This window comes from Acipenser ruthenus, chromosome 3 (assembly GCF_902713425.1).
Source record: "Acipenser ruthenus chromosome 3, fAciRut3.2 maternal haplotype, whole genome shotgun sequence".
Taxonomy (NCBI): domain Eukaryota; kingdom Metazoa; phylum Chordata; class Actinopteri; order Acipenseriformes; family Acipenseridae; genus Acipenser; species Acipenser ruthenus.
In genome coordinates, this window is record NC_081191.1 from 52,329,059 (window position 1) to 52,344,811 (window position 15,753).

At 44.0% G+C, this 15,753-nt stretch overlaps 1 protein-coding gene across 2 annotated transcripts in view; it reads left to right on the forward strand.

Moving 5' to 3' along the window:
- tmem65 (transmembrane protein 65) overlaps positions 1–15,753 on the forward strand; it is a 100,696-nt gene that overhangs the window by 19,906 nt on the left and 65,037 nt on the right. The window contains exon 2 of one of the 2 annotated variants that reach the window (XM_034058542.2): positions 3,443–3,487. The exons of the other annotated variant lie outside the window; for it this stretch is intronic. Coding sequence (XP_033914433.1) covers positions 3,443–3,487 — 45 coding nt within the window. The remainder of the gene's footprint in view (positions 1–3,442; positions 3,488–15,753) is intronic. 2 annotated transcript variants of the gene reach the window in all.

Consider the following 15,753-nt stretch of genomic DNA (forward strand, 5'->3'; position numbering starts at 1 on the left):
TGCTCCTCTGCTCCTGGCGGTGGTGGTGGCGAAGGCAGAGGCAGCTCCTGCTGCTCTGCTCCTTTCGGTGTAGGTGGCGGAGGCAGAGGCAGCTCCGGCTGCTCTGCTCCTGCCGGTGAAGGTGGGAGCAGCGTGTAGTCTCCTGGCAACTGAGGTGGGAGCAGCGTGTAGTCTCAGGGGACTGGTGCTGCTCTGCCTCTCTTGCAGCGGACTGGTGCGGCTCTGCCTCTCTTGCAGGGGACTGGTGCGGCTCTGCCTCTGAAGGGGAAGGGGAAACCAGCAGGCATTCTTCCTCTGCTGGTTGTGCTGGGGAAACCAGCAGGCATTCTTCCTCTGCTGGTTGTGCTGGGGAAACCAACAGGCATTCTTCCTCTGCTGGTTGTGCTGGGGAAACCAGCAGGCATTCTTCCTCTGCTGGTTGTGCTGGGGAAACCAACAGGCATTCTTCCTCTGCTGGTTGTGCTGGGGAAACCAGCAGGCATTCTTCCTCTGCTGGTTGTGCTGGGGAAACCAGCAGGCATTCTTGCTCTGCTGGTGAAGGTGGGAACAGCTGCCTCTCAGGCTTCGGATTCCCGCGGTCCCCCCGTCTGGACGCTGGACGCTCGCGGTCCCCCCGTCTGGGCGCTGGACGCTCGCGGTCCCCCCGTCTGGGCGCTAGTTCCTCCTCTTCATACTGGGTGGGGCATATGGCTAACGTGTGCCCATAAGCCCCACAGCCAGGGCATAACTCTGCTGCGAGGTTCTTTAAAAAAACCTCCCAGCCATCATCCCCGACCTCCTCCCTTTTGGGCTGTGGACGCCCCGACTCCTCCCTTTTGGGCTGTGGACACTCGGGTTCCCCCCACTCAGGCGTAGGACGTTCGGGTTCCTCCCACTCAGGCGTAGGATGCTCAGGCTCCTCCCACTCGGGCTGTGGACGCTCAGGCTCCTCCCACTCGGGCTGTGGACGCTCAGGCTCCTCCCACTCGGGCTGTGGACGCTCAGGCTCCTCCCACTCGGGCTGTGGACGCTCAGACTCCTCCCGCTCAGGTACTGGAGAGGGCAGCGACTGCTCCTCTCCCTCTTGCTCACTGGAAGGCATCCCTCCCATGTCTGCAGCTAGGTAACCCAGCACCACCATGGTGAGGTCACGAACGGATGCCGGGTTGTGCTGTTGCTCCCAGTCCTCCCATCGTTTCCCATCTCGCATCTGCAGTGCGTGAATAACCCAGGGGAGGTCACTGGCGAAGTTCCCCTCGGGGTGCACCAGCCAGTCCCATATTTCCCGGGACGGTGGGGAACCCGGTGGCAGTGGGGGTAGAGGGGTGGCTACTGCCCCGTTGTGGCTGTCCTCCTCCCAGCCCGGCATGCAGGATGAGGGCTGCAGCTGTTGTTGCTGCTGCTGCTTCTGCTGCTTCCTGCAGCTCTTTCTTCCCATCCTCGCTTTACTATTTATTTATTTATTTTTTTTTCACAAAACCCCCTCTCCTGGTCTGACGCTTGGAGGCGCTAGTATCCCAGGATGACACCACGTGTCACAAAGACGGCCGGAGTGGGTGGCGTCAGAGGAAATAAATAAACAGAGAGATGGTGTTTTGGTAAAGCTGAGCGCGTGATTGCGCTCAGCATTTAATAACGGAACAGAAAATAAAAGGTTTGCAACAACAAAAACACAGGACACGGCACTTCACGCCAAAATAAAGAGACAAACAAAACGTACTAAACACTTAACAAACGGTGCACGGACAGACAAACAAACACGGTGAGAACAAACACTTATCTTGCACGTTTTTACTTTGCTTTTAGTTACTCCTCTCTCTCTCACCCGTTCTCCTCTTCCGAACACCCAACCACGAGTGACTAAAAATGTGCCTATTTATACTGTTGTGCTGGGATTCAATTACTAATTAATTATTCACTTGAATCCCAGCACGTGAATTAATTCTGTGCAACCCCGTGCCACACATTATACATATTTTATCTGCACGTGAAGTGATGTGCCATCCTCGTGCCTAAATATAATTATACATTTTTTAAATACACGTGAAACACAGACCCGTTTATATCCCGTGTACCAATCTATACACCAACATTAACACACGCAACATACAACACATAACACACAAATGCACACAGGGGCGGGGCGCTTTGCCACAGTGACATTCCACCAATTACCTTTTTGGAGTATTATCGTTTGAAAACTGGCTTAATGAGAGTGAAGCTGAACAAAATGTCTCCCAACCTCCTCAGAAAAAAACTAAAAGTCTGCAGCAGACATCTTGATATTTCTAACTGAAAACTAGAGATGAAAACAAAACTGAAATGAACACTACAAAAACAACTTCATGAGAAATGTATGTTATTAGTGACTGGTTGAAACAAAAAGACATTTGCCTGGACTTTAAAAATGTGCTGTGTTTTTATGCCACAGTTAGAAACGCATCTAAAAAAATTGGGTCTGAGAGCTGGCATAAATCACGATCGGAATAGTGTTTCTGTGGGTAGAAATGTCGACATAACATAATATCTGAAACTAAATCATCCAATGTTTTCATCTCTGTCGCTAAACATTACAGAAATGCTGGCAAAGATACAGCACACAACCAGCCTCTGATATCAGAAGCAGATTTAAACAAAATTAAAATCTCTCCTGCTCTTTCTGCTGACACAGTCGTTGGTTTTGATGTACAATTATATTTTGCTCACTGCAGACGGGAAGGACTGCACATCTGGCATGGAAGTAGTTTGTCATCAGTACAGATGAAAATGGACTAGAGTTTGTGACCCTGTTTTAATGAGCAAGTGAGAAACCGTAAAGATATCAATGAGATTGGCCGTGAAAGCACCCGTCGATACATAAGAACATGAGAAAGTTAACAAACGAGAGGAGGCCATTCAGCCCATCTTGCTCGTTTGGTTGTTAGTAGCTTATTGATCCCAGGATCTCATCAAGCAGCTTCTTGAAGGATCCCAGATGCATGTTTGCCCAGCCTGGTGATCCTTTGTGCCCTGTTAAAGTTTAGATTTTTACTAAAGTGCCCTCCAGATGCCAAATCATTCTACCTTTACCCCCTTCAAAACAATCCCGAATATAGGTCAGTTCGGCATGCCCATGAACCTATTGGTGTTAATTACCTCAAACATGATGTCTCACACTTCAGAGCAAGTTGGACTTTCAGTACATTACACAAACCACTCAATTCACAGCACTGCTGTCCACATCTTGTTTAATGCAGGTTTACAGTCCGGGAAAATTATGTTGGTTAACGTTCATCAGTGTGAAAACAGCCTCCGGAATTATTGGTCAACGTTTCTTGAAAGCCATCATGCTGTGCAATTACTATAGTTTGAGTTTTATTAGGGGGGGGAACTTTTTTTTAAAAAATGTAATATTTTGAGTCGCTTTTAAAAAAGCGCATATTTTTCACAGCAGCTAATATGTTACCTTTACTTTGAATTTCAGAAAAACTGGAAATGGCACCACCAACATCTGCTCAACTGAGATATGGTAAGAATCCCCCCCCCCCCCCCCCCCCCCCACCAAACAAAAAAAAAAATCCTTATTCAGTGTTTGTTTTCTGAATGTTCCCTATGTAACCCGTTCCCAATGCAAGACAACTGCTTTGTAGTGACATTTGCTGGGACAGAAGGGGGACACTGTCTGTCCATTAGGTACTTGGTTTGGCACCTCAGTGCAGTTAAAATTGGAAATACACTGACGGTGAATTGTAGACTTTACAGTAGTCCCTCACTAAACACAATTAACACAAAATAGATCATGGTGTCGCATTGAAAAGTTATAATAATAATACAGTATTACTATTATTGAGACGTTATGATACTTATACTACATTACAGAAATAAATCTTTATAAAATGTACATAGAAAATGTTACAGTGTATGCAAGGCTGCAAGTAAAAGCAACTAAAGGCTTAAAATTCAGAATTAATTGTAGTCTACCTCTTGCATTTCGAACCACTGGAGTCATTTCTGAAAGCTTCTCGCCCTTTTCCAACCCATTGATCGCGGTTAGTTTAAACTCTGTAGAGTATGAGTTTGTGCCCTTTTTTAATCATGTACTTAATTTTTGCGATTTTAGTAGTCTGCTACTTGTATGTGTTCTTCCTAGCTCACCAGATAAGATTTTGGGTAATTTAACGCTCCAATTTAAACACTGTGGGCTCTGTTCTGATTAAATCAGTGCAATCGCAAACGCAGTGCTTAAAGTCAATCGCCTCTGCCCCACAGGGAGTGGCTTCTCCAAAAGTGTGATTCTGATGAAATTAAAAACCCAGCACAAGCATGTTTAGTATTATTATTATTATTATTATTATTATTATTATTATTATTATTATTATTATTATTATTATTATTATTTATTTCTTAGCAGACACCCTTATCCAGGACGACTTACAATTGTTACAAGATATCACATTATTTTTACATACAATTACATAATTTTTTTTACCCATTTATACAGTTGGGTTTTTACTGGAGCAATCTAGGTAAAGTACCTTGCTCAAGGGTACAGCAGCAGTGTCCCCACCTGGGATTTAACCCACAACCCTCTGGTCAAGAGTCCAGAGCCCTAACCACTACTCCACACTCCAGCACTGACAGCGGCCAACCAATCAATGCTGAGTAGGTTGGGGAATCTGCTTTCCAGTCAGGCCCCGGCAACAATCCCCTTGAGACAGAATGTGATTTTGAATGTAGAAGTGGCGATCATGTCGAGCGGCAGTAGCACAGACCAAGAACAACCAGCGCAAGTCAGAACAGCAAGTGGTAGGTCACTCGCTGACAGAATACGTAAACCACACTTCATGACACAAGAGATGGCTATATTGATAGAAGAGGTAGAGGCACGTAAGGCAATAGTTTTATTTATAATAATTGTACAAGGTACATTATTTCATGGCATTGACATTACTACATGTAAAATACTTACTACCCTCCCTGACCTGTCTACCAGTAGCAGCAGCTGATTCATTTTCTAGCGGGACATAACGTGCCGCATCACGTTCCCACGGAGCTTGTAATGTACTAGAGTTTCAATATAACCATGGCTTAAATTCTCATGGAACATGTCCCAGAGCCCAACAGAACCAGAGATTTAAGCCCTTGTATTGACCAATCAGGTTAAAGGAAATCTCCATCCCATTTTCTAATTCGTTATAATGTTTCAAACTAGTTAAGCTCATACATTATCAGGCAATCAAACCGATATCTTGTTTCAGGTCTGCCGATCTTAGTAGTATTTCAATCACAAAAACAAAGCAAGTACATTGTGTCAAGTTTACACAGCAGTTAACATGTTTACAATTGCACATGATTCACGCACACACACAGCACTAGCAACAACCAGGGAAAGGAAGGACAGACATACAGATACAGAAGTGGCGTTATAATTGCCATGAATATAAATTTCTACAGTCATGAAAATAAATGTACTCCATTGTATCATGTAGTACTCCATTGTATCTGCAAATGGGAATTTTTAGATTTGTTTATTATTAATTTACAAATAATATTGGTTTCTTACGTTTTGTCGTTTTTTTGTCGGATCGACCGGTAAGTCCCACCTCCCTTCCGGTCCCAAAATTGTAGTTTTTTAAGCAGTTGTAGAAGTCCCACCCTCCCATCCTGTCATGATGTGGTGTTTTTTTTTTTTTTTTTTTTTTTTTTTTAGTAGTTTGCTATTACAGAAACCCCACCCTCCCTTCCTATCCCGTGTGTAGTTTTTAAAGTAATTATGCTTGTGGTTTTGTTACAGTAATAAAGTGGTTAATAAAACAAAGGTGTTATTTTTTTTTTGTTGTAATTATTTATTTAATTAAGGAAAATGGGGGGAAAAAACAAGCGTACAAAGTGTTTTGTATACTGAAATAAAATAAGCATGAAAGTTTTAAAAACGGATATTCCATTTTTTTTGTTATTTTAGAAAAGTAAAATAAGCTTTAAACTGAATCGCTGCAGTAAAATGTTAACGGGTATACAGTTTTTGTTGTATTTAATTTAGAAAAATAAAATGAGCTTGAAAATTGGTAAAAAGGGTACAAAGTATTTCAGAAAAAAAGCTTTTGGGGGGACAACTTTATTACAATGCATGTACTTAAAATGTATAAAAATAAAACAGTGTTACAGTAAAATGGTAAAAAAAACAAGGTTATAATGTAGTTACTTAAAAATGAACAAACAGTTTTAAAAGGGCCAAAATGTGAAGTATTAACATAAGAACATAAGAAAGTTTACAAACAAGAGAAGGCCATTCGGCCCATCTTGCTCGTTTTGGTTGTTAGTAGCTTATTGATCCCAGAATCTCATCAAGCAGCTTCTTGAAGGATCCCAGGGTGTCAGCTTCAACAACATTATTGGGGAGTTGGTTCCAGACCCTCACAATTCTCTGTGTAAAAAAAGTGCCTCCTATTTTCTGTTCTGAATGCCCCTTTATCTAATCTCCATTTGTGACCCCTGGTCCTTGTTTCTTTTTCAGGTCGACATTGTCAATACCTTTTAGAATTTTGGATGCTTGAATCAGATCACCGTGTAGTCTTCTTTGTTCAAGACTGAACAGATTCAATTCTTTTAGCCTGTCTGCATACGACATGCCTTTTAAACCCGGGATAATTCTGGTTGCTCTTCTTTGCACTCTTTCTAGAGCAGCAATATCCTTTTTTGTAATGAGGTGACCAGAACTGAACGAAATATTCTAGGTGAGGTCTTACTAATGCATTCTAAAGTTTTAACATTACTTCCCTTGATTCAAATGCAACACTTCTCACAATATATCCGAGCATCTTGTTGGCCATTTTTTATAGCTTCCCCACATTGTCTAGATGAAGACATTTCTGAGTCAACATAAACTCCTAGGTCTTTTTCATAGTTCCCTTCTTCAATTTCAGTATCTCCCATATGATATTTGTAATGCACATTTGTATTGCCTGCGTGCAGTACCTTACACGTTTCTCTATTAAATGTCATTTGCCATGTGTCTGCCCAGTTCTGAATACTGTCTAGATCATTTTGAATGACCTTTGCTGTTGCAACAGTGTTTGCCACTCCTCCTATTTTTGTGTTGTCTGCAAATTTAACACGTTTGCTTACTATACCAGAATCTAAATCATGAATGTAGATTAGGAATAGCAGAGGAGCTAATACTGATCCCTGTGGTACACCACTGGTTATCTCGCTCCATATTGAGGTTTCTCCTCTAATCAGTACTTTCTGTTTTCTACATGTTAACCACTCCCTAATCCATTTGCATGCATTTCCTTGAATCCCTACTGCGTTCAGTTTGAGAATTAATCTTTTATGCGGAACTTTGTCAAAAGCTTTCTGGAGATCTAAATAAACCATGTTGTATGCTTTGCAGTTATCCACTGTCGATGTTGCATCCACAAAAAAATCAAGCAGGTTAGTTAGACATGATCTCCCTTTCTGTGGGCTACAGTGATTTAAAAAAAAAAAATTCTACAAATTACATCACTCTTCATCAATCTACTAAGTCCACAATGTTTTTGTTATATTCAGTTGCTTGCCTTATGTGTGGTGTATACTATTTTACTGAATTACATTTATTAAATTACAAAGTACCATTTGAAATGTGCAACATTTTATTGCATATATATATATATATATATATATATATATATATATATATATATATATATATATATATATATATATTAGTGGACAATAAAATGGAAACAGCAATGTAAAGTCACTTAATAGGGAGTTGGGCCACTATGGTATCCTGCTGTATGGAGTTCTGGCTGCTCGCGCCCCAGGTTGAAATGTGCAGTCAATTGAGCTGCAGTTGCTCGTCTGTTTTGCATTGCACTTTGAATTAATGCACGGATATCACAATCCTGGAGTATGTGCTTCTGCCCGCTGTTGCCCTTTGCTGATGATGTCTTTCCCTCGGAGTTCCATGCCGACATCACCTTAGACACCGTTGCTCATGAAACATCAACAAGTTGAGCTGTCTTGGTCACTGAAGCTCCTGCCAAACACGCCCCAACAATCACTCCTCTTTCAAAGTCACTGAGGTCTCCTGTTGCAGCCATGCTAGCCATAATTACAGGCAACCAGGCCTGTTTATACATGACCCTAAGCATGCTGGGATGTTATTTGCTTAATTAACGCATGAGCCACCCCTGTATGGAAGCCCTTGCTTTCAATATACTTGGTGTCCCTCATTTACCCAGGCATTTCAATTTTCTTGTCCACTACGTTTGTGTGTGTGTGTGTATATACAGTGCCTATAGAAAGTCTACACCCCCTTGAACTTTTTTCACATTTTTGTTGTGTCAGTGCCTCCCGAGTTTCATGCATTTAATGATGATTTTTTTTCCACTTATCTACACACCATACTCCACACTGTTAAGGGGCAAAAAAAGCTTTTATTGAGAAATTATATTAAATACAAAACTGAAAGATCATAATTGGATAAGTCTCCACCCCCCTGAGTTAATACTTGGTGGAAGCACCTTTGGCAGCAATTACAGGTGTGAGTGTGTTGGGATAGGTCTACCAACTTTGCACACCTAGATTTGGCAATATTTGACCATTCTTCTTTACAAAACTGTTCAAGCTCTGTCAAGTTCCTTGGGGAGCGTTAATGGACAGCAATCTTCAAGTCATGCCACAAATTTTCGATTGAATTTAGGTCAGGGCTCTGACTGGACCACTCACGGACATTTACGTTTTTGTTCCTTAGCCACTCCAGTAAAGCTTTGGCTGTGTGCTTTGGGTCATTGTCTTGCTGAACCGTCACGGTTTCAGCTTTCTTGCAGAGGGCAGCAGGTTTTCCTCAAGGACTTCTCTGTACTTTAGCTCCATTCATTTTCCCTTCTGTCCTGACAAGTGCCCCAGTCCCTGCCGATGAGAAACATCCCCATAACATGATGCTGCCACTACCGTGCTTCACAGTAGGGATGGTGTTCTTTGGGTGATGTGCTGTGTTGGGTTTGCAGCAAACATAACCCTTTGCATTTAGGCCAAAAAGTTCAATTTTAGTTTCGTCAGACCACAAAACTTTTTGCCACATGGCTTCAAACGGGATTCAAGGTGGGCTTTCTTGAGTAATGGCTTCCTTCTTGCCACCCTACCATACAGGCCAGATTTGTGGAGTGCTTGGGATATTATTGTCACATGCACACTTTTTGACCAGTCTTGGCCATAAAAGCCTGTAGCTCTTGCAAAGTTTGCATTGGCCTCTTGGTAGCCTCTCTGACCAGTCTCCTCCTTGCTCGGTCATCCACTTTGGAGGGACGGCCTGATCTAGGCAGGGTCTTGGTGGTGCCATACTCGTTCCACTTCCTAATAATCGTCTTGACCGTGCTCCAAGGGATATTCAAGGCCTTTTTTCATCCCCTGATCTGTGCCTTTCAACAACTTTGAGTTCTTTTGAAAGCGCCTTGGTGCTCATGGTTGAGTCTTTCCTTTGAAATGCACTACCCAGCAGAGGGAACCAACAGGAACTGCTGAATTTATCCTGAAATCATGTGAATCACTACAATTTAACACAGGTGGAGGTAACTTAACTTGGTGTGTGATTTTGAAAGTGATTGGTTACACCTGAGCTAATTTAGGATTGCTATTACAAGGGGGGTGGACACTTACCCAACAAAGATATTTTCAATTTTTATTTTTAATTAATTTTCTACAAATTTCTCTGTGTGTGTGTGTGTGTGTGTATATATATATATATATATATATATATATATATATATATATATATATATATATATATATATATATATATATATATATATAATGCATAAAAGATTAATTCTCAAACTGAACGCAGTAAGGATTCTAGGAAATGCATGCACATGGATTAGGGAGTGGTTAACATGTAGAAAACAGAAAGTACTGATTAGAGGAGTGTGGCGGAGTGTCCCGCCCCTATATATATATATATATATATATATATTTGTGCACTGTTTTGTTATTATTTGTATTATTGTTTGCGGCAAGGATAAAAGCGCTTCGTATTTGTTATTGTTTTTAGATTTCAAAAACCTTGTGAGGATGCGTGGCTGATCAGCTACTGATTATTTAACTAGCTGACAGTCACGCATCCTTACTAAACTTGTGCAGACTGTGGCCGAGGGGTAATAAAATAATTAACAGCTGATTAACCCCTCGGCCAGAATATAAAAGCATCCAGCTGTCCACACTAAAGGGGAGGTGTACAGAGGAGAGTACGGGAGAGCGAGCAAGGAGAGCTAAAAAAAACGACTTAAAAACAACTGCTAAGCTTGCTGGTTTTCAGCAGCACGATACTTGTTTATTTGTTTGGCCCTTGTGCCTTTTTGTTTGTTGTTTGTTTAAATTTTTTGTTTATTTTATTATTTAATAAAACGCTGAGCTCCGTTGCGTTCAGGTTCACCCGTCCAGTCATTGTTTATGTGTTGTTCCTTCCTGGTCCGTGAAATCATTGCAGCAACAGCTTGGCCACATATGGTGTCCTGCGTGGGATAAACAACGCCTCCAAGAGCCGGACCAGGAACAGCAAAGGGCAATTTTTTTTTTTTTTTTTAAACTGTTTTTTGTGTTTTGAAAAAAAAAAAAAAAAAAGTGGAAGGCTGGAGCTGGAGAAATCGCTGCTGGGAACTGGAGGACCTCCTCGGTGGTCTGGAGGACCAAGGCTGGTGTCTTACTTGTGGGATGTACGGGCACACGGTAGCGATCTGCCCTTTCCAGGACGAGGAGGAGGAACCGGCCCAGGAGAGGAAGGCAGGGAGAAGGAGTAGGAAGAGAAGGGGGAAGAGGTAAGCTGCAGCAGCAACAGCAACCGCAGCAACAGCAGGGGGAAGTCAGGGTGATGGCTGGGAGGTTTGTTACGAACCTCGTGGCGGAGTTATGCCCTGGCTGTGGGGCATATGGTCACACGTTGGCCATATGCCCCACGCAATACGAAGAGGGGGGGAGCGCGAGCATCCAGCGCCCAGAGGGGGGGAGCGCGAGCATCCAGCGCCCAGAGGGGGGGGGAGCGCGAGCATCCAGCGCCCAGAGGGGGGGGGAGCGCGAGCATCCAGCGCCCAGAGGGGGGGGGAGCGCGAGCATCCAGCGCCCAGAGGGGGGGGGGAGCGCGAGCATCCAGCGCCCAGAGGGGGGGGGAGCGCGAGCGCGAGCATCCAGCGCCCAGTGGCGGGGGAGCCCGAGCATCCAGCGGCCAGAGGGGGGGAGCGCGAGCATCCAGCGCCCAGTGGCGGGGGAGCGCGAGCATCCAGCGCCCAGAGGGGGGGGGAGCGCGAGCATCCAGCGCCCAGAGGGGGGGGGAGCGCGAGCATCCAGCGCCCAGAGGGGGGGATCCCGTGCATCCGGGGGGGGGAGGCCCACAGGTCCAGAACCTAGGCCTCCAGCAGCAGAGGAAGAATACCTGCTGCCTCTGCCTCCGCCACCTCCACCAGCAGAGGGTGAATGCCTGCTGGTTCCTTCTCAAGCGCTGTGGGAAGACAGCTTACCGCTCCTACCTCCACCAGCAGAGGGTGAATGCCTGCTGGTTCCGTCTCAAGCGCCGTGGGAGGACAGCTTACCGCTCCCACCTCCACCAGCAGAGGGTGAATACTTGCTGGTTCCACCTCCACCGCCATGGAAAGGACTGCTCCTGCCCTGCCTTGCACTGCCCAAGGATGTCTGCCTCACACCGCCCAAGGATGCCTGCCATGGGGCTGCCTGCTGCTCCGCATCGCCTGGGGCTGCCTGCTGCTCTGCACCAGTTACAGGGTACGAGGGAGAAGTGGAGCTCCCGTTGCAGCCTCCATGGCCAGGGGCTCCCCTCCCGAGTTCGCCTCCCGAGGGTCGCTACCAGCCCTGCCATGCGGCAGGAAATACTCTCTGGCTGGAGCCCCATGAAGGGGAGCTCTCGGCCACGAAGGGGGGGGGGGGGGGGGAGGTCTGGAGACCAGCTCCCCTTGCATGCAATTTCGCTACAGTAGAACGGGTGGCCGGAGCCCCACGGAGGGGAGCTTTCGGCCATGAAGGGGGGGGGGGGGGTCTGGAGACCACCCCCAAAGTGTCCTTGGCCGGAGGAGCCGGCATGTGCGCGGTCCACCGGGACGCTACAGCTGTTTGGGTGGGAGGAGGAAATCCCGCCGTGGCCAGCACCTTTGGCCTGTTGCTGCCCCTGTTGACTGTGAACCGGGACTTTGGGGACTAAGGGGGGAGGTGGCCGAAAAGGCCATGTGTGCTGCGCACAAGGGGGGGGGCATGTGTGGTGGAGTGTCCCGCCCCTATATATATTTGTGCACTGTTTTGTTATTATTTGTATTATTGTTTGTGGCTTGGATAAAAGCGCCACGTATTTGTTATTGTTTTTTTATTTTAAAAACCTTGTGAGGATGCGTGACTGGTAAGCTACTGATTATTTAACTAGCTGACAGTCACGCATCCTTACTAAACTCGTGCAGACTGTGGCCGAGAGGTAATAAAATAATTAACAGCTAGTTAACCCCTCGGCCAGAATATAAAAACCTCCAGCTGTCCGCGCTAAAGGGGAGGGTGTACAGAGGAGAGTACGGGAGAGCGAGCAAGGAGAGCTAAAAAAAACGACTGTTAAAAACAACTGCTAAGCGTGCTGGTTTTTACCAGCACGATACTTATTTGTTTGGCCCTTTGTGCCTTTTTGTTTGTTTGTTTAAATCTTTTTGTTTATTTTATTATTTAATAAAACGCTGAGCTCCATTGCGTTCAGTTTCACCCGCCCATTCATTATTTATGTGTTGTTCCTTCCTGGTCCGTGACATCATCGCAGCAACAGCTCGGCCACAAGGAGAAACCTCAAAATGGAGCGAGATAACCAGTGGTGTACCACAGGGATCAGTATTAGGTCCTCTGCTATTCCTAATCTACATTCAGAATTTAGATTCTGGTATAGTAAGCAAACTTGTTAAATTTGCAGACCACACAAAAATAGGAGGAGTGGCAAACACTATTGCAGCAGCAAAGGTCATTCAAAATGATCTAGACAGCATTCAGAACTGGGCAGACACATGGCAAATTACATTTAATAGAGAAAAGTGTAAAGTATTGCATGCAGGCAATAAAAATGTGCATTATAAATATCATATGGGAGATACTGAAATTGAAGAAGGGATCTATGAAAAAGACCTAGGAGTTTATGTTGACTCAGAAATGTCTTCATTTAGACAATGTGGGGAAGCTATAAAAAAGGCCAACAAGATGCTTGGATATATTGTGAGAAGTGTTGCATTTAAATCAAGGGAAGTAATGTTAAAACTTTACAATGCATTAGTAAGACCTCGCCTAGAATATTGTGTTCAGTTCTGGTCACCTTGTTACAAAAAGGATATTGCTGCTCTAGAAAGAGTGCAAAGAAGAGCAACCAGAATTATCCCGGGTTTAAAAGGCATGTCGTATGCAGACAGGCTCAAATAATTGAATCTGTTCAGTCTTGAACAAAGAAGACTACGCGGTGATCTGATTCAGGCATTCAAAATCCTAAAAAGTATAGGCAATGTCGACCCAGGGGACTTTTTTGACCTGAAAAAAGAAACAAGGACCAAGGGTCACAAATGGAGATTAGATAAAGGGGCATTCAGAACAGAAACTAGGAGGCACTTTTTTATACAGAGAATTGTGAGGGTCTGGAACAAACTCCCCAGTAATTTTGTTGAAGCGGACACCCTGGGATCCTTCAAGAAGCTGCTTGATGAGATTCTGGGATCAATAAGCTACTAACAACCAAACAAGCAAGATGGTCTGAATGGCCTCCTCTCCTTTTTAAACTTTCTTAAGTTCTTATGTATAATATATACACATACACACAGGGTTCATCCATCAAACGCGGATTAATTTGGTCTGTGGTGGGTAAATTTCACATACTTATACACCACAGTGGCAGGTACGTTTTTGTACACTTAACTAACCCTTCTTGAGGGAGGGTTAGTCTACAGTCCGGCGCCGCCTTGGTGATACCAAGACCTGGCGACAGGGGACCCAGGTGCTGTGGATGTGGCGTCGGTAGCGCAGGCAGGCAACCAGTCGGCTGCAGTCCCAGGCAGAGGTGCGAGCCCAGGCGACCATGCAGCGATGTCTGGGCAACCAGGGAGAGCGGAGCAGGAGACCAGGTGACCACCTGTTGGTGCCGCGACCTGGGAGTCGGGCCCAGCGAACCAGAGGTCCAGACATGCAGCACGATAAAAAAAAAAACTTTTGTACTTTTAATTTAACATTAATTTAAAAATCCAATTGATGCCTATGATTAATATGTTTTGTGACTAATTTGAACCTATTAACAGTGGCGGTGGCAGGCTCTCCCCGGGAGGGGAGCGGAGGGGGGCTAGGCAAAAATTTGAGGGGGCTACAGTCCACTTTGTGTGGGCACATATAGTGTCAATGTTTAGATATATATCACAAAACTTCAGTATTAGGATGGCGGAATCTGATGCAGATTAAGTGGAGCCACTAAACAAAAGAGAAGTGTAGCTATTTTTTAAATTATTATTTGTGTTTTATATTTTGTGAAATAAAATACATAAGAAACAGCTGACACTACAAAACTTTCTGCAGCCAATACAGAAAAAAAGATGCATAAAGTAGTAGCTTGGATTTTGGCTGCAGGAGCCAGGGATGGAAATAAGACTCCTATTTACAAATTCCAGGTTTTAATACAAGCTTTATAGCCACAGTGTGTATAGGTAACAAGCTCAGGTGTGTCTTATTATTAAACTCACAGTAATACCAGGAATGGATCAAACTGCTATGCAATGGGAGTCTTATTTCCATACCTGGCAGGACCAATGAAAGTATTACTCAGCTGAATCCCAGCACCAATCCTTCATGTTCTTTCTCTGAAAGATCAGTCTTTCTGACCTTGGCTCAAAAGAAAGTGGTTCAAAAAGGCCTCAGCTAACGTGGCTGGTCATGTACAAAACTAACACGGCCTTATTTCCTGTATCTAGATACATAAGAATACACAATTTATTTTGCCTAAGCGGCCCTTGGATCCCCACATATATAATTTTGCCTACTTCAGATACTCAATTGCCTACCATTTCTGTGAACCCTATGTCCACCACTGGTATGAAGTAAGTGCTGTTGTAACAGGGCCGAGGCTGGGTGCGAACCAGTGACCCCGCACACCTCGAGTGAGCGTCCAATCGCTCCCATGTGAATGGGGCCTTAAAGCAAACGGTCCTATCAGAGATCAGAAAAATAGGTTGTCTCGGTTCGTTTGGGCAGTCGACCCTGGTACGGATCTATTATTTTTACCCTGTGTTTGCACTCGTGGTTTTAGTGCTTTTAACGTCATCTCATCTCATCTCACTGACACAGGGCAGATTCTGTAACAACAGTGTGTCACACAACACTGCCCATTACACTGTAATAAAATAAGCAGTCATGAAGTGGACAAAAAATTGGAACATTTATAGGTTATATTTAAATGTTTAAGCAAGGGGTAGAATTATAATTAGAAAAAATAATTAGAAAATTTAAATAACATTGATTAACAACTGAAAGTTAAACTAAATATGTTTTAAAAGTAAACCAATAAGAGTTGCTAAATGTTTTTTTTAAATAGAAACTAGTAGGAACTTTTGAATGTACTAAATGGAATCAACACAAGAGTTTGTGAGATAGCATCCTGCTGCCCCTGCCTATTAATATGTTTCAATATTAACTAAATCGAGTTATTAATCAAATTGATTCATCTTGTTACACAATGTATTTATTTATGTTTGGTATACTGTTAGATTACTGTCTTGTGTCTTCTTAAAATAACGCTAGAATATGTTTTGTTGA